The sequence below is a fragment of the Haliotis cracherodii genome, unplaced genomic scaffold, assembly GCF_022045235.1.
Source record: "Haliotis cracherodii isolate W230 unplaced genomic scaffold, xgHalCrac1.p SCAF_16, whole genome shotgun sequence".
In the NCBI taxonomy this organism is placed as follows: domain Eukaryota; kingdom Metazoa; phylum Mollusca; class Gastropoda; order Lepetellida; family Haliotidae; genus Haliotis; species Haliotis cracherodii.
This window is the reverse complement of record NW_027266271.1, coordinates 25394520-25415323: the sequence shown is the minus strand read 5'-3', so window position 1 is coordinate 25415323 and position 20804 is coordinate 25394520. Positions and strand designations below refer to the sequence as shown.

The following is a 20804-nucleotide window of genomic DNA, read 5'->3' as shown; positions in this document are numbered from 1 at the left end:
CATGTTAAAAAGTTATGACAAAGAAAGTGTTAATACTGGATTTAAATCAAACAAAACAGAACGATTTCTCTTGGTAAAAAATCTTAATGCCATGTTTATCTTCATGGCTGTTCATTACTTCAGATTTGTCCCTAAGTAGTGATTCTAGCACGAACCAAATGACCCTTAGCCAATCTAGTTTCATGCATTTACTCTACAAGCATTTCATATAGAAACATTCTGCAAACTTAACCATTCTGAATAAGCAAAGGTCCTATCAACAGGTGTACAGGAAACTATTAACTTTGATGAAATGTCTTTCAAAACAATGAAATATTTTGGCTACAGAAATTAATACATTTTTTTTCAGACCATACTTGACACAGTAGGTTTAGACATACCAAATATGCAAATTAATAATTTATGTTTTCAAAATAATAATTGCAAACTTATGTGATGTATCTGACAAACTTTAGATAGCAATGAACTTTTCAGTGTGAAGAATTGACAAAAATGCTTTGAGTTGAGAAGATCAATATTGTCTTCAAGGTAGAGGACCATTTTGAGGGGGTGGAACTCACTCTCTAGAGAGCCTGGCAGTGTGATGCTGCCACTCCCTGGTGTTGGGGGGATCTCCGAGAATATACTCCGCTGGCTGAATGAAGGCGGTGGGTAGTCACTGAAGGACCCCGAGCCGGGTAGAGGTAGACCTGCAAAAACAGAATACATCGGTGTCAAAATATCATCCCTCTGACAATGTGGAGGGGCAATTGTTGCCTAATTGACTCACTCACTCACTCTCTCTCCTCGTAGAATAACCATAGCTAGTTCATGATAGGGCATCAAGCAATACTTGACTCACTCACTCACTCTCTCACCTAGTAAATAGCTAATGCCCATTGGGTGTCAAGCAACACTTGACTCACTCACTCACTCTCTCACCTAGTAAATAGCTAATGCCCATTGGGTGTCAAGCAACACTTGACTCACTCACTCACTCACCAGGTAGACTAGCTGGGCTGAATCTTCGGCCTGAGAAAGGACTCTGGTAAAAGTTGCGTTGAAGCTGTTCCCAGTGTATGCGAGACGCCAGGTGAGTGACTGTTTCCCCGCTCATAAGGTGACTTCGCATACTAAGCAATGAAATATCTGATTGGGCGGGACTGGCCGCTTGCAACCTGCGAGGGATAGAATCACAAATTTCCAAAATCCACATCAACTAAATTCGCCTAGGACACAATTTACTGTGTGTTTTTAACATCCAATCTTCTTATCTTATCCTAATTCAGTTCCAAGGAATAGTTCAAACAAATACAACTGCATTTCAACACTCATGCTGCTTGACAATGTTGGCCAAGATGGCAGCTCAATCAAACTCCAAATCTGTTCAGAAGTAAAAATAATTTGGCTGAAAAGCATTTAAGGAGAAATAAGTATATTTTATTCTGCCATTTTTAGACTAATGTTCCAAACACTTCTTCAGCTGCATTTACAATTTGATTCCGTTTCTGATGGCCTCTTCGCGACTATTTCTGTCAAGAACCACAGAATTGAACAGAAATACAGATGACGACCCATACTCACATCGGTTCCCAATAAATGAGGGTTAGTAAAGTCAACTCAAACTCCAATAAATCTGAACTATGCTTGAACCGATTGTCAATACACTAATGTTAACCTATATTTTTCATTGCCACAATGTTTTCACAATTAAGGAACCAGATTTTCTGAAATGAATAGGGCTGTTTTGTCGAATTATGGAAATCTTTTACATCAAAGGATTCAATGATAAATGCTTTATAAGTATATGTTCCCAAAATTTGAAGAGAGGCACTAGAGAGATACAACCAACAACGTTATCTAGTTGTCAGAGGCCTCTCTCTCTGGTGGCCTGATGGGGACTCTAGGTTTGGACTGGTCCACATCAACCTATCATTGTTCATACAGAGAAGGAACATTAAAATTCAAGTCCTTTTCCAGACTTTCAACTGCAATTTTCAAGGCCTTTTTTAGTTGGGTTTATTAGCCTTAGTCTTCTACAATCCAGCACAATATATATTAGTCGTAAGACCTAAAAAGCAGTATGAACATCCCAAATCTTTCAATAAAATATATTTTCACAACCAACAATTAAAATAAGTTATGTCTGTCATGAATTTCAATACTTTAATAAGTATATGTTCTTTTGAAAATATTCAAGGCTTTTCAATCTATTTTGGCGTTTTTCAAGTCTTTTCAAGGTTGACTTTAATATTCAAGGCCTTTTAAGCCAGTATGAACCTTGCGTACTTTGTCGTAAATGATGACTCAAAGGGAGATAACCAACTCAATTTGCACAGGACACATATTACTGTATGTTTTTAACATGTAATATTCTTATCTCATCTTAATTTATTTCCAAGAAATATTCCAGTAAGAGGCGACTCCGTGGCTCAGTGACTTCACTGCCAGCATGTCACCTTACCCTGACAGTGCAAAGCATTTCTCACAATATCAATCACTGGATTGTCTGATTCGGACATGATCATTTGCCAGCGATCATGGTACAGTTGTAATATTGCTAAAGGGGCTTTCAAGAAGAAAGCCAGAAAGCCTTACCCTGGAACAGGCTGGTGGTAGGGACTTGCGGGAGGCCAGTGGTACCTGCCTTCCAATGTGGAGACGTTGATGGGGAGGGGTGCATTTATAGGGTATGGCACATGACTGTAGTGATATCCTGAAACAACAAGTAAACCATTAGTATCTGGAAGGTCTCCAAATATATATACATAAAAAACAAACAAATTAATAAAATACAGACTTGGAAACATTGTATTATCTGAATAACTATACCTGATGTTGCCAAATAGGGGCACTTAGTATTTCAAGAAAACAGTACTTGACCCGAATGCTTATCAGTGAGTGAGTGAGTGAGTGAGTGAGTGAGTGAGTGAGTGAGTGAGTGAGTGAGTGATATGGGTTTAATGCTTATTTAAACAGTATTCCAGTTATATCACAGGGTGTCAGGTTGATGTGGGAGGAAAGTAATGCAGGTCTCGGATGTTTATTATTACGAGTATGGTGCTGACACACCTAGAAACATAATCAGGGTGAATCTGGGATTCAAACCAAGACCACAGCTGTGTGGCCCGCCTTAAGTATGTTAAATGCCTTAGACTCCTCATGAAGATCTGGGGTAGAATAGATCTTCAGCAACCCATGCTTGCCGTAAAAGGCGACCATGCTTGTCGTAAGAGGTGATTAACGGGATCAGGTGGTCAGACTCGCAGACTTGGTTGATGCATGGCATGGATCCCAATTAAGTTGTTCGATGCTCATGATATCAATCACTGGATTGTCTGGTCCAGACTCAATTATTTACAGATCACCATCATATAGCTGGAATACTGCTGAGTGCGGCGTTTAAACAACAAACAAACCAACCAAACATGATTTAGACAACAGGTTTGTAACCTGCCGTGCAGATTTCTGTGAATTGCAGGATTTGTAAAGCATGTGTACCGCCAAGTTGGCATCAACAGATATTTCCCAAATCTTTTATGTTTTTAATCAATGTGCTCACGTGATTTGATGCACTTTGCCAAGTTAGACCCATCTTATCACAAAATATATTTTGATCATCAATAAGATTGTCTTGACTGGGCTCTGCCATTTGGTTTGAAGCAAATGCAAGTGATATGAGATAAGTGATATGTGGAATCTGACTGGTCAATAAGAGGGACATAGAAGGGACATAAATTCTAATAGCCACTGGTGGCACTACGATCTGACCCAGAATTACCAGCCTAGTTCGTCAAGGATGGAAACTGAACTTTTATACTCAGTTAACTCCCTTTCCTCAGGAAGATGCACATAATTTTAAATCTGCTATGTGAGATCCTTGTGTGTTAACCTGTCATGACTTTGGCCATTATAAGCACCATGCACGCTTAGGAGATACCTGTTTGCAATAATAGGTATAAAGACCTGGTGAATGACAATCTTATTAGTATTTCCTGTTACGGTGACCATTTTTAAAACACTGATCCATACTGTCATACGATTTTCTTGCATAGTAACCTGGCAGTAGCAATCACACTGACATGTGTCTTACCTATGTTGCCTGCACTACAATGACCAACATCAGTACTGTGACTGTTAAGGGCAAAGATCGCAATTAATATAAATCTGCAACTATTATTGACCATGACTATAACTCTCCCACTTGTTATTCTTGTTACTTGTTTTCTGATATGTTTCAAAGACGGAAATTAACATTTAGCGTCACTGAGTTGTTGGGGTCAATGTTTGATATTGACCAATGAGGAATTTTTATGGGTGTACAATATACACACTATTCTGCACTTGTATTATCTGTTTAAAATGCATACACATGAAATTATGGACTGTGATGTGAACTTTCGGGCTTAGTACTGCTTGCTCATAAGAATACTTGCAGACTGGTCTAAAAGTTGGTCCGTGGGTACTTATTTGAGCAGAACACTTAGTACGGGATAGCGTGCATCCCCTTTGTAAAATCAGACCAGCTTCTAATTATCAACACTGCAGCAACCCATATGCTGGTCAGGACATGAAGCGTGAGCTCCACGCAATCATAGCACTAAGATGATCGTAACTCCCATGACAGTCATAGCGCTACGATCGCTTTGTGGAATGGCGCCCTGGCCCCTTTTCACTAAGTGATCTTAGCGCTGAGACGAAATTGTAACCCCATGCTTTAACAGATGTACGACAGTCCAAGCGCTGAGACGATTGTAGCCTAATGCTTTAACACAGACTTAAGAGTCGTAATGCTGATCGCTTTGTGGAACAACCCCCTGGATTGTACCCACACAGGTGTACACCTTATAAAAGTAACCGGTGAGCCAAACCCACTCACTAACACTAGGGCAAGGATGAGTTCAAATGTCCTTCCTGTATACCGACCCCTTATTACCTGACCCCACCCAGGTACACGCAGCCTTCAAAATTACATTCATCGCATACATTATTCACATTTGGATCATAAATAAATACCATATTTTCTCGTTTATAATGCACACATTCTTATTCAAGGAACTACCGCTGTGTAGACTGGGTGTAACCCTGAAAATCTTTTTAATGTTACAGCCATTATACAATATCTCACGTGACTAACCATGGGTCCTGTGGGGATGTGAGCCCTACTCTGACCCAGTACCCAAGTTACCCAACTCAGCCATAACACTATGTAAAATGAAGCATGCAAAAATATATATGATTATTACATTTGTTCTGAAATCTAAATTGTTGAAGGTGTTACTTGCGAGAGTGAGAGAAGTGGTGTTGGCTAAAGACGAAACTAGATGGATAAAAAAATACTTTTCAGAACCTGATTTTCTCAGTTAACAATTTTAACTGATTAAACTGCACCCAAATAACACTTTAATGTGTAGTAATGTATTCGTAAACACAAATACCTCAAGCCTCCATTTAATACTCTAATAGTTTCATCATTTGCAAAATAATCCTCTCTTATACACCGGCAGTAAAGGCACATCAACAATGAGTGTGTGTTGAGTAAACTGTTTATACACCTAGGGCATTATGAGACCGAGGAATGAGGTAAAGCCTAAATCAGCCATTGTTAGCAGCAGATCTGAGACCCTTGCACCATGTAACTGGGGGCATATTGTCAGTCATAACAAGGATTTTCCTGGTCTCAGGAAACTGCAGGGAAAACAGGCACTTATCATCACATTGTTAGGGGATAATAACAATATCAAAATGTAGTGTTCACCAGAGGCCGTTGGGAATTTTTTTTGTGACTTGGTGTTAACGGAATTATATCAGTGTTTCAGCAACTTGTCAGGGCTGTTATCAGCACCGTGTCAGTACAGATAACAACTAGGTCATTAAGATACATTGTGTACCAATACAAAATGCAAACGTCATGCACTAAGAACCCATGTAGAACCCATAATTCACCAAAAAATCCATGTCAGCATTATTTGAAAAAGAAAGGTTTTATTCCGTGTCTGGCTTATGAATGAATTGTAAAGTGAATTATTTAGATTCAAATTACATAGGCTATTAGGCATACTTGAACATATTTTCAAGATAATATTCTTGCTTTAGGCAGGAGCAGGTGCTGATAACCAACAGGAGTCAGACAGAAGTCAGTCACAGGGAGGGACACAATGCAGCCACAGATGAACATCACAAAAAGATGGACATTATCATTGAATAATATTATGGACAGACAGGCTTATTCCGACATCAGAGACAGGCTTTTTCCAACATCAGAGAGACAGGCTTATTCCAGAGACAGGGAATCATGGATAGACAGGCTTATTCCAACATCAGAGAGACAGGCTTATTCCAACATCAGAGAGACAGGCTTATTCCAACATCAGAGACAGGGAATCACGGATAGACAGGCTTATTCCAACATCAGAGAGACAGGCTTATACCAACATCAGAGACAGGGAATCACAGATAGACAGGCTTATTCCAACATCAGAGAGACAGGCTTATTCCTACATCAGAGAGACAGGCTTATTCCAGAGACAGGGAATCACGGATAGACAGGCTTATATCAACATCAGAGAGACAGGGAATCACGGATAGACAGGCTTATTCCAACATCAGAAAGACAGGCTTATTCTAGAGACAGGGAATCATGGATAGACAGGCTTATTCCAACATCAGAAAGACAGGCTTATTCCAACATCAGAGAGACAGGCTTATTCCAGAGACAGGGAATCATGGATAGACAGGCTTATTCCAACATCAGAGAGACAGGCTTATTCCAGAGACAGGGAATCACGGATAGACAGGCTTATATCAACATCAGAGAGACAGGGAATCACGGATAGACAGGCTTATTCCAACATCAGAGAGACAGGCTTATTCCAGAGACAGGGAATCATGGATAGACAGGCTTATTCCAACATCAGAAAGACAGGCTTATTCCAACATCAGAGAGACAGGCTTATTCCAGAGACAGGGAATCACGGATAGACAGGCTTATTCCATCATCAGAAACAGGGAATCACGGATAGACAGGCTTATTCCAACATCAGAGAGACAGGCTTACTCCAACATCAGAGAGACAGGCTTATTCCAGAGACAGGGAATCACGGATAGACAGGCTTATTCCAACATCAGAGAGACAGGCTTATTCCATGGACAGGGAATCACAGATAGACAGACTTATTCCAACATCAGAGAGACAGGCTTATTCCAGAGACAGGGAATCACGGATAGACAGGCTTATTCCAACATCAGAGAGACAGGCTTATTCCATGGACAGGGAATCACAGATAGACAGACTTATTCCAACATCAGAGAGACAGGCTTATTCCAGGGACAGGGAATCACGGATAGACAGACTTATTCCAACATCAGAGAGACAGGCTTATTCCAGGGACAGGGAATCACGGATAGACAGACAGGCTTATTCCAACATCAGAGACAGGGAATCATGGAGAGAAGGCTGATTAGGCAGATACAAACAAGTAATTACAGAAAGGCTTCACATCGTGATGAAACCTTGCATTTACATGTAAAGATCTGGAACATTCCCATCCCACAAGCCTCTTAATATGTTATAAACACAGACTGCGAGGACCATTATTTATACTGTTGGCATTTGTAATATTAGTTCTTCCAGGACCAAGTTGCTCTAAACATACGAGCAGACATCGCATAAGTTTACAAATAGCATGTAGCAGTTGACATTTGCGACTGGTGAGAGAGAACGTTTCTCCCTGAATGGACATTGGACACATTGCTGGGTTTACAAAGAACAGTTCTCTCCACATGTACCTGAAAGTCTTGACACCCAGCAGGCAGGCAATAGCACAAGGCATAGAAGTGTGCCCCACCTATATCATTCTCATTTAAAAGTACTTTGCTATATGATGCAAGGGAGAGGCTCTTTCACAAGAGTAAGCCTTCAAATGTTTTGATTTTGTACAGAGGGATGGTAATTAGCCCAGTAGGTAGAGCATCAGTCTGCCACACAGGTTCTGGTTTGACTCCCAATGTTGGCATGACATGTGAAGCCTGTTCTTGTTAACCCTGCCAAGACATGCTTGTCATGCATAGCATCCCTGCCACTATGTAACTGTTTTTCAACAAACAATTCTGGCATCTTTTTTCACGAAGTAACCCTAAAATTGCTTTTAGCAATGAAAAAATCTACTCACTTTGTTTGTTTGTTGTTTAACGCAGCATTCAGCAATATTCTAGCTATAAGATGGCTGTCTGTAAATAATCGAATCTGGACCTGACAATCCAGTGATTGACATCATGAGCATCGATCCACGCAATTGGGATACGATGACATGCATCACCCGATCCTGTTAGTTGCCTCTTACGAGAAGCATAGTTGTCTTTTACGGCAAGCATGACATGATATCTGACCATTACACTTACCATAGGGTGAATCAACTAGTCCATTCCGAGGATCCACATAAGGTGGTAATGCTCCAATGTAGGACGGTATCCGGGGTTCTAGATGGGGAGGAGGCAGGGGTGTGGGTCCTACACCACGGTCGACAGTTTCAACCGATTGTGACTTGGCCCTACTGGGGTCGGAGGTTGTCGGCTCCTCATCCACGCGGGTGATGTGACTGCTAGGGGGACGACTCACCCCGGTACCTCGGCGAATTTTCTGTGAATTTTCTGCAAATACAAAAGAAGGTTTGAAAAATTCCATAAATGATGATTCATATTCGACCTGAAATGTCCAGTAGTCTACTGATTAAAACAGTCGTTTCTTTAACACCTAAGACTTGTGTTTAATTGCGAACACTGGCACAATATGGCAAGCCAAGTCTTTGTGTAGATGTTCTCGAACAAGACATTGCTGGAACATTTCTAAAAGTGGAAAGAAAGCTCTATTCACTTGAAATAAACTTATTTAATTTAATGACATGAAAACTCAATCATCTTTTTTTCAGATTTATTCCCATTAGGGACACAAACAATGTACCCTAGATGAGATAGATGAAATACAGTAAACTATGTTTATAAGAAACACACTTATAACGAACTGACCAATATAAAAAACTTATTTTTTAGACCTGGATATATGCTGTATATATGCTATAACGAACCACAGCAATTATGAACTAAGTTGAGTTCGTTATGACTGTAGTTTACTGTAGATGCAATATGGGATTGAGGCCCTTCCTCTCCAGTGAGTGGGCCTTCACACAGTTCAGTTTCTAAAAGCAGCGTGGACAATAGATTGCAGTCAAAACATCATGCATTTAATATCAAATGTCAATGCCACAGAACAACCAGTCTTGATAATCAGACGACACAGATTCCATTAGACGTAAATGGCATAATAGTGATGAAAATTATATGAAAGGACCCCTGATAATCAATCATGACACCAGGTGTTCACGAAAACAGTAAGCATGCCCCAACCCACTGGCAGCACTGCCACCCACACAACCTGCACAGAATGGTATGTGTCTGCTGTCACACCAGTGACAGAAACTAACATGTTTAGTCCACTAGTCCTTATACTGATAACATAAAGCAAACACTAACACTGTACAGGTGTAAAACCATCTTCCATATCTACCTGTACGTCTCCACCTGGAAATGGGAATCCTACCTGCCACGGGAAAATCAGATCAAATGAGCATCCTACATATCGGAAATACTTTACCCCTTGGAAATCCAGCTCTTCTGGTCCAGTGCATTGCACATCATGCATTTTATTGAAATTCTTTATTTACCGATATCAAACTGAATCAAATATTTTTCCGGCCTGGTTGACAGAGCTCAAGTCATCCAACAATAAGAAAGGGAATGGACGACAATTTGAGTCACGGACACAGGAGGGGCCCCATCACTACACCTGGATATACTTAATATGCTCATAAACCCTTACAGACCCCAACAATGCTTACCTGCATGCAGCTAAAAATCCAATCAGCAGGTAACAATATGTGTGGGTGTGTCCAACAGTTATGGTATTCATACTGCTTATTTTTAGCAGATACATTGAAAAAACATTTTCAGATTACAATTGTTGTTGATGAGCTGCAGGTTTTCAGAGTTGTTCCTGTGTTGTATAACATGTAGAGGAAGAATGGATTTGAAAGTTATGAATAAACCTCCACATATTGTGCATCTAAAAACACAGTTGCAGGTGCTCATGCACAGGGTTGGCCTTATTCAAACTTCCATTCAGAGACAGTTATATGTATAAGTGGAAAATGAACCATTCAAGATGTTTTATAAATCATGCATGGTTTAAAGGTAAAGACATCTATTGTTGATGATGCAGTAATTTCAGAAAATCTGTGATAAAACCTTAGACACAAATTATTTACATAAATAACATTTCAAAAACAAAGTTGTTGATCGTAATAATCAACAAGTGTGTGTTCATTATTTGGAATTTCAATATCTTCTCAATTTCAGTTCATGTAAAGAAATACAGATCTGAGGGAAACAAAAAAATGCTTGTATATACAATCATCTTGAATAGAGAAAGTTAATGTATTGTTCCTTCTTTGATGTAGGTAGACTTAACCTTGGACTGCGACCTTGCTACCCTGCTCAATCTGCAGTAGACACACAATGCAGCCAGACCACACTGAGTATCTAGCTCCTTTAAATGCGCGAAGAAACGCGGTATCTGCAGTAGAACCAATTGATCTGAGACAATCTGTGTTGTGTTAATAAACAATAACAGTAATAATAGTTCTACTGTATGTGTGTATGTATGTACGTACGTCTGCATTTCTGTCTGTCTGTACGGTTATAACGAACTCAAAGGGACCACAAATTTTAGTTCATTATAACCATAGTTCTTTACAACCATATATACAGCAAATATACAGCAAATGCCCTGGACCATAAAAACAATATGTTATATCCGTCAGTTCGTTATAGGGGTGTTTGTTATATACATAGTTTACTGTATGTCTGGCTGTCTCTCTGTGTCCGTCTCTCTGTGTCCGTCTGTCTGTCTGTCTGTCTGTATGTATGGATGGAAAGATGACTGCAAGGATGGTAGGTCTTAAGGATGGATGAACAAGAAACGAATGGATGAATCTTTTGCATTCCATCTCGAAAGAAACAAATAGTGACATCAATTCAGGCATTACAGATGAATGTGCCCCGCACACCTGACTCCAGCTGAATGTGTTCCTCACACCTGATTACACACCACCCTGAACACACATACCACAATCCCTGCCCCACCCCACCCCTTCAGCTCGTCTTTCAAGCACGAAATTTAATGGCTGAAAATTACCCCTTTTGAAAAGTTAATGATCAAGACATTTTAAGGATGAAAACAGTTGTTGACTTGGTATTGATATTAATACACTGCTGTGATGAGAATCGGATATGGATACCCCGACCAGCCACACTTGTTGGTTGTACAAGTATTGTCTTAACAAGGTGTTATGTTAATCACAAGGATCGGCCCTAAGTAATAAGCATGTTTGGGATGAAATTTGGGTCTAGGGTCTTGACCTTTTTATCCAGATGAGTGGGAAACATCCCTGACCTACCACATAGCTGGGTCTAGTTCACTCCCACTCCGCCATGATGGGGATGTGACAAGGGGGAAATCACTGGTTGTGGGAGTTAAATGACCGACCTCCGACACAGTAACTGCTTCTTATTGTGCCAAAGTATTGTCAGGGGTTGATGAAACCTTGGAGGCCTCGGCTGCCTGGTCAACTTTCCATGACTGGTAACTTGACACCCCGGATTGTGCATGGACATCCTCAGTATTGTTCCCAGAATTCCAGAGTATTGTCTGACAAACAGTGACATACCATCGCCCTGTCGGAGGACTCGGAACCCAGGGCTAGTTTACACCCGGACAGATTAGCACCCCCTTGCTGAGAAATCACCTCGGCCTTTTCACGGTGGAGACAATTCAAGTCTCCACCGACACCAAATTACTCTAATTTGAACCATGTTGAGAACCCAGGCAAACATGTAACCCTTTGTATACAAACTTGAGTGAACACGGTAAGACTCAGAAATGACTAGGCCTGTCCTTTCATGAGGATGATGACCAATTTGGAGATTACAGTAGCCAGCAAACAGTTGGAAAACTGACAATAAAATACATGTGCTTGTTGAAACTCAGTGGACCGGAGTATATAGAATGACATGAAAAACCTTATCTGATCAAAGGGCAGTATTGTCATAAACCTGCTGCACTACCTTTTAATATACTTATAAATGAAATGAAAATGAATAAGTATGAATTTATACGTGTCATATAAATATAGCAAAATAACATTTAAGAATTTGAACATAAAAAAACCTGATGATCAACGAATAACATCCCCATTTGAAAAACAATATGAAATTTAACCTCAATCTTTCAACCAAAAACATCCCCATTTGAAAAACAATATGAAATTTTACCTCAATCTTTCAACCAAAAACATCCCCATTTGAAAAACAATATGAAATTTAACCTCAATCTTTCAACCAAAAACATCCCCATTTGAAAAACAATATGAAATTTAACCTCAATCTTTCAACCAATAACATCCCCATTTGAAAAATATGAAATTTAACCTCAATCTTTCAACCAAAAACATCCCCATTTGAAAAACAATATGAACTGTTACCTCAATCTTTCAACCAATAACATCCCCATTTGAAAAACAATATGAAATTTAACCTCAATCTTTCAACCAATATCATCCCCATTTGAAATACAATATGAACTGTTACCTCAATCTTTCAAGCAACAAGCTCAGTCAGTTAGTTCAAACTATCAACTAAACCAAGAAACTAAGTGCAACCCTTTTCAACATAAAATCTAATCGTGTTTTCCTGCATGTAAACTACAGACTCCTCCCCAGACTGTACGCCAGCCCTCCCAGCCGCTTGTAACATTCTGGCCCTGTGTACTGTTCCTGGAAGGAAGACCCCATGTGAACATGTGTCCTGCCATGTACGCTCCACCCTTTCTGTAGACTCGGCTACCTGGCATTTGCCTTGTTCTAGCACAGGCCCGGGACATGGCCCAGACGACATGTTCTTCCATACTTCCATGTACGGTAGAGTCTACATGAAGGAAATGTCATCTATTTTGCAGCTTTTTGAGGGGTAGAAGTGAAGGATTTGTGTTAATTACGAATCTGTATGCTTTCTGTTGATCTGCTGTGTTGTCATGTATTGGTAGTTACGAAAAAAGGTGGGCAAGAGTGACTGAATATGGTTTTAAGCTGATTTTATCAATATTTCAGCAATATCACAGCAGGGAACGCCAGAAATGGGCTTCACATATTGTACACACGTTGGGACACGAACCCATGTGTTCAGTGTGACTAGCGAATGCTTACCCACATGGCTACCAAGCCACCCCTTACCCTGTATTTCCAGACAAGGTGCTTATAAATGTAAGCGACAAAACCCTCCCCATAATCCTAAGAAATCTCTGCAAAAGAACGGAACAGACAAAAAGATAAAAATGTCTTTGTTTTTAAATATGTAAAATATTGTGGATTTATTTGGAGGCTGTATGGTAGGCGTACTTACTAGGAGTAGGTATGGTCTCATTTCACAGCGGTACACTAATCTATACAGTATGTGTATAAACTTGAGTAGGTGTGCCTGTATTGGGGACTGTACAGTATGTGTATTTAACTAGTGTAGGTATAGTCCTATTTCACAGTGGTATACTCATCATCTATACAGTATGTGTATAAACTTGAGTACGTGTGCCTGTATTGGGGACTGTACGGTATGTGTATTTAACTACTGTAGGTATAGTCCTATTTCACAGTGGTATACTCATCATCTATACAGTATGTGTATATACTTGAGTAGGTGTGCCTGTATTGGGGACTGTACGGTATGTGTATTTAACTAGTGTAGGTATAGTCCTATTTCACAGTGGTATACTCATCATCTATACAGTAAGTGTATAAACTTGAGAAGGTGTGCCTGTATTGGGGACTGTACGGTATGTGTATTTCCCTGAGTAGGTATAGTCCTATTCACATTAACATACATATCAAATATACTTTATGTGTATACACTAACGTGGACCTGTGCCTTTACTGGAGACTGTATGGTATGTGAGTCAGCAGTAATAAGCTTAAAGCTGATGCTCATACATCTTTTCTCCATTACTGATCCAGATTGACAAATGATTCGCACTTCCTCCTCCGAATTTATAATTGCCTCAAATGAATATACAAAACATTTCCGGCTCCTTCCTCCAGGCCCACTATTCCCTGGCATCCAGTAACCTGATCTATCAAAGATCGGAATGTAAACCAGGGAATTGCCTCAGAAAACTCTGGGAAATGCTTCTTGGTTGTGGCAGTTTGGAGGAGCGAGCATTCTAATCTTGGAAACAGCAGCATACAGACGAGGCTTGTGATGTATTTCCACACATCCACTGTCATTATGCATCGTTTCTGGGTCATGTACAAAAACTTGTACAAACAAGAAATAGTGTTTGAAAATTGCCATAAATATACATACAATGTGTAAACTGTCACCTTTCAGTGCCATTTTTGTACAATTATTCTCTAAAGATATACGCGGAGGCATGATTTGAATAGTCTTTCGAGGGTTTCCACGAATGTGTAACACCACTGTTCCAGTTGAGGAATTGTGCCCATTTTTTGGTTAAGCCTGAGAAAATGATTCTAGGTTGTATTTTTTCAAGATGTGAAACTTTCTTTATGTGAATCGTCTGTTTTCACACTAAACTCCATTTCAGTGCTGACGGTGCCCTCATTTAACAAAAAACTAAAAGATTATTTATTTAAAAGAAACTTGTTCTTTCAGTAACCACAAGGAAAAACACTAGCTTTGAATTTTTTAAGAGAAATTCTGACAGAGTTCAAAAGCATTCAGTAATGCGCCAACACCTTCCACATCTGTAACGTGAACTCTATATTGATGACTAAAAGATAGATGTCTAGTGTGTGGTGAATGTTGTTTGACCCTGAAGTCAGCATATTCACTGAACAGCCCCACAGCCGTTAAATAATCACATCTAGCCAGCCAACCAGTGATTGACAGCACGTGCAACAAATAATCCACATCATCAGGGTTCAATGACTCTCATTGCCGGGTCTCACATAGTGGTCACCCAATTCACATTCACAAATTTTGACCACCCGACCCTCATTTTAGTCAGTTCTGATTACATGCTTGTATGGGGCACCTGTTCTCCACCGAGTCCTCACATCGCCATGCCAATAAGAATAGGCAGACATGTAACTTCCAAGCAAGTCACTGACATCAGTTGCTAGTCACAAGATAGGTTTGAACACACATGACGGTGCTGCATAAAACCCATATTCCATCAGAGGCAGGGCCAGAATTTTGATAAAGGGTGAGTGTCTAAAGTACCTAAGTGTAGTTAACATGTAAAAAAGAAGGGTACACATCCCCCTTCTGGACTTGCCAGTGTCCATTATATAACTAGAGATGGAGGTAGATATATATATATATGTAGTGGTGTATTTTTCCTACACACCAATATGGAATGGTATATATATGGAATTGTACATGTTAACTATTCATCAACATGGGTGGTATATATTTCATATACACTGATATGGGGTACAACATCTTTCAGATTGGGAAATCTATCACAACACACCTAGTTTGTCTAATACTGTAGAAGGGACCTGCCACTGAGAATGGAAGTCTGTATATGGAAACACAAGACCAAGGATGCATGCTGAAAGGATGTGGCATCACACCAACAGGGACCAACAGTGGAAAGCAAACTAGAGTGAAGATTAATGTTTGGGCATTGAAGCAGATTGAAGGGAACAATTTGATCCTCTCTGTAAAACTTGGACAAAGATGCCATAAAATCCAGTCTTTACAGGAAATGGAAACCTCCAAGTTTCACATGTGAGCCTAGAATGGCCACCTATATTCAAGATTGTCCCTATTTAAGGCACAAGCAAATGACATGTCTGTTCCGCTTCTTGTGATATGCTGCAAGCCACAGATATTCTTACTGGGTAGGTATTTACCTATATCCCATTGTAGGTTATATTTGTGTTTTCCAAGCAGGTGGAGGACTTCAGGCTGTAAGACATCTGCCCAAGAACATCAGATACGAAGTGAAAGAGAACTCTTCAGAGGAGGAGATAGAAATCTGCTCTAGTCAGACCCCGGGAGTATCAACAAAGTTTGAAGTCTGGCAGGATAGGCAGTCCAATTCTGACAGATTAGCTTGAGAATGGAGTCTACTTGTGGAATTCCACATGATTCATGACATTATCTACCCTTATATTTACATAGCTCACTGAAAGCCCCACCGATACTTGAAACAGTCGCTAGGGGCAACAGCCCAGTCCTCAACTCCTTCAAGATGGCCGACACAAGGATGCTCAGAAGAAGGATGCTTGCAAGTTGGGGAATGAAAAACAAACATGTTTCGAAAACACAGCAGCAGATGGGTGTTTTGATTCTGGTTTTATTCTGCTGAAAACCAATAAACTAACTGGCCTGTGACAGTTTTACATGAAAATGTACGAGTATTTATCATATTCCAAACTTATTACGGTCACGTTAATTTTCATTAGGGCAGCTGTCACAATATTGAAGTAAGGCAACTACTTTTCAACAACAATAAAACATGGGCTCCTAATTCAACTTTCCTATCAAAAGTCTAGAAACAGTTGTTTTTGTAATTTTGTCGGACTTATTTTAAGCAAATAACCAATATAAAAACCTGATTATCAAAATATTCATCACATAATAACATAATCCCAATATACATATAACATATCAAAGTTCCACATCAATATTTACAGTTTTCAACCTTAAAGAAGACAAAGATGAGAAACAAATTAAATTGCAAAATCTTCTTTGACAAGTACCTTAAACATTAAGTTTTAAACTACATCAGCATATAATTACTGCAGCGATATTAACATCACCTTATCAGTTTAAGACATCTGATTGGCCGCTTCTACACCCACACATTTACAGACAATATATGAAGATCTTACACACTTTCCACAAACCTTCACCCATACAAACCCAACAACATCAAGGCTACACACCTTTCATTTACGCTTATAAAAATGAGCAAATATTCTCTACTTGGTTCTAACAAGCAAACATACAAATTTGGCCCTTAATTCAATGAAGGGTGTTAACAGGCACACTTCAGCACGATATTATTTGGCAATTCAGAACTGCCTGCATGTGTCACAAAATGGCCTTCATGTCAGAATCTACTTCAGGAAATTGGGTGTGTGTGGGGACAACAAATGCCTTATTTTTTTAATCTACCCAGGACAGTGGGGGCAGGTGAGAATTGTAGCATCTGAGAAAATTACATTATATCCTTAATACAAACACTCCCTATGTTCTTAAGCATATATGATTTGTATGTTTAATGTGACCTCTTCACTGTGAGCTTGTGTCATACCGTGCGAGTCTGGCATCTGTACCAAGGGGTCTGATGGTACACTTCACTCCTGCATTCACTTATATTAGGTGTCTTTATTTAGACCACAATAAATTATCTATTACAGTTTCATATAATTTTTTAAAAGAGGTGTACTTTCTTAGGTATTATTTTTCATAAACAAACTATGTTTCATGTGAAGGATGAATGATTGGTGGGACTAGTAATATGGTCTATTTTAGCAAGTAAAGAAAGATGTTTTTTCCTTTTTCTGTAAGTACTTGGGGGTAATAAAATGAGGTGGGGTCGGGTTTTTAGAAGTAAGGCAGACAGGCATGAATAAAAATGACTAATTTATTATTACTGTAGGTATTTTCATCATTAATTTAATAACATCAATGAGAATTAAGCTTTAAGCTCACATAGATTAAAAGTAAAACTTGAAACTGATAATGACTCAAATTATCTTAATTCTTTACATGATACTGTCATAATTTTTCAAAGAAATCTGAGATACAAAACTTACAAAAGTTAACTAGACCAGAGACCATAAAACAATTTATTTTATGGTCTTTGACAAGACAAACCAAAATATATTGGACAGAAATAAAATGACGCTTAACATTGAGAAAAGTGGCTGTAGGTTTCTACATATAAAATACACAAACACATTTCTGAACGCTGCAAGTACACTAGATCCCCTCTGAATTAAATTAATTCAAATCAAGTATATTTCTTTCTATAAGCACTGCCAACAGATACTATTATCAGTTAACAATACCACAAATTAGAACACAACACCTCCTTAAAACAAATTTGTAAAATGATATAAAAAGAAACCCCAAATTCCTTTTTATCACCAATTATTCTTATCTACGAACAAACCAAGAAATAAAGTTCAGATTAGCCTAAAAATATAAAAACAACTTTAATTCATCCTTTTCGCTGATTTCGACAACATGATATGGGAGGGCATAATAGACCAGGGGTAATCACGACCCCGTTGGAGTTCATCACGCTACCTGTGTGTGCATTACTTGGCGGAAACAATCAGCATACAAGATCCAGCTGATCAGGTTTCTCGGCCCTCTCCCGTCTATTGTGTAAAACGCCTTTTCTGACGTTTGATGGCTGATTTAGGACCTATTTAGCCATGCCACCTAAGCCATGCACTCACTCGGGAGGTGCCAGATCAGTTGGTGTTCGTTTATCATGACTGCAGACACAGTTCGAGGCGGACAATATTCGATTGGAGTGACGACAAGCTGCAATTTGGTACTGAATACGTTAGATGTTGTCAGAGATCAAGTTTTCAATAAAGTCACTACTGATCGCTTTTCAAGCTCATAGGGGTATTGAAGAGATTGGATTTACTGAAAAGACTCTTTATTTTGAAATTAGGCACATGTTTGTTATCTTGGTATGTGTTCAATGGCCTGCCACTCTCACAGTCACATAATATATTTCTCTACATCAACTTGACTAGAGTGAATGCATATTGTTTTATGCCAGTCAGCAAAATGCAAAAACCATCTGTAGATACATCAATCGTTTCTTATACATGTACTTTCAAAATAACTTTTTCATCATTAAAAATCTTTACATCCAATAGTCTAAACTGACATAGTAGAAAAAACATAAATATCACAAGAAAAAGACATTATTCATTCATGTGTCTACAATTAAAATAAATTCAAATCAATTCTCTTTTCAAGTAGAATAAATCTCTCACTATATCTTCATATCCCCACCAGCTGACAGAACAGCCTGAAGGGTATAGTTGTAGTATACATTACTATAATCTAATACTTATGCGCACACACCTATAAACCTAAACACATCGACACTGCTAAGTAAGACATGATTCGGCAAACACCATACGCTTACCTCTATTCCTATCTAAACATGTGTACCACGAAGTAAGATACGATTATGGAGAACACCTACTAAAATACTTAAGACCACCCCCTGTGCCACTTCCCTAGTGGTAAGTAATATCTATGGCACCTCCTATAGTTGATCCATCTGGTGCACTACCCTGGGGCACACCATGCTCTTCATGCACACTCAACCAGAGCCTTCTCATTCTTTCTACAGTGGAACCTGTCAACACTGAACAGGCACCATACACACTCAACCAGAGCCTTCTCATTCTTTCTACAGTGGAACCTGCAAACACTGGACTGGCACCATATACACTCAACCAGAGCCTTGTCATTCTTTCTACAGTGGAACCTGCCAACACTGGACAGGCACCATACGCACTCAACCTCCTCATTCTTTCTACAGTGGAACCTGTCAACACTGGACTGGCACAATACACACTCAACCTTCTCATTCTTCCTACAGTGGAACCTGCCAACACTGGACAGGCACAATACACACTCAACCAGAGCCTTCTGATTCTTCCTACAGTGGAACCTGCCAACACTGGACAGGCACCATACACACTCAACCAGAGCCTTCTCATTCTTCCTACAGTGGAACCTGTCAACACTGATGAGGGACCATACACACTCAACCAGAGCCTTCTCATTCTTCCTACAGTGGAACCTGTCAACACTGGAGAGGCACCATACACACTCAACCAGAGCCTTCTCATTCTTCCTACAGTGGAACCTGCAAACACTGGACAGGCACCATACACACTCAACCAGAGCCTTCTCATTCTTCCTACAGTGGAACCTGTCAACACTGATGAGGGACCATACACACTCAACCAGAGCCTTCTCATTCTTCCTACAGTGGAACCTGCAAACACTGGACAGGCACCATACCCACTCAACCAGAGTCACATTTACAGGGCCATATGCAGTCCCGAATTTACTACAATAAATAACGTTTCTTTCCTCATTATCTTCATCTCGTATGTCTTTTGTCTCCTGCTTTAACCTCACTAATCTGCATGACTGTCTAAACCAGACTATAGTCCCCACAGAATTCGTCTTTAGATACATTCTACTGTTTTCAAATTAAAGGTTTTTACAATGTCATTAAAATTAGATCTTAGTTCTCGCTGCCACAAAACAAAGCTTTGTTTAGTGGTAGACAGAACTTAGATCTGATTTTAGTGAGGCTGAAGTCTTAAAGATGAAATGCCAAAATGTACTTCTTATGAAACCTTCTTTTCCATTCAAAACAACCACAAAACAAATAGTATTCTGTTTTGATTTTGAATAAACTGCAAAAAGGGATCACAGTGACTAATTGTTGATGATACAGAAAGTAAATTCTTCACATTTCCGGGATTAAACTAACACCAAAATTGTCTTACGAAGTCCGTCTCTTCTCCCTCCTGATGGAAAATGTGCCAGGGGCATGGTGGGTAACCCTGCTGTATTGATGTCGGTATAACAAAGATCACCTTCGTGTTTGTGGATGGATTATCTTTTGAGTGAAAAGGTTTACCACTCTTTAGCAATTTTGCAGCCAGATCATGACAAGAATCGCACTCCAA

The 20804-nt window shown here is 39.5% G+C and overlaps 1 protein-coding gene across 4 annotated transcripts in view; it reads right to left on the bottom strand.

Moving 5' to 3' along the window:
• Positions 1–20804, bottom strand: part of LOC139463997 (zinc finger protein GLI4-like) — a 142911-nt gene that overhangs the window by 25569 nt on the left and 96538 nt on the right. For all 4 annotated transcript variants that reach the window (XM_071245484.1, XM_071245488.1, XM_071245486.1 and 1 more), the window contains 4 exons: positions 8380–8628; positions 2578–2695; positions 982–1157; positions 561–689 (listed from right to left, as the gene is read on the bottom strand). In XM_071245484.1, the coding sequence (XP_071101585.1) occupies positions 561–689; positions 982–1157; positions 2578–2695; positions 8380–8628 (672 nt within the window). The remainder of the gene's footprint in view (positions 1–560; positions 690–981; positions 1158–2577; positions 2696–8379; positions 8629–20804) is intronic.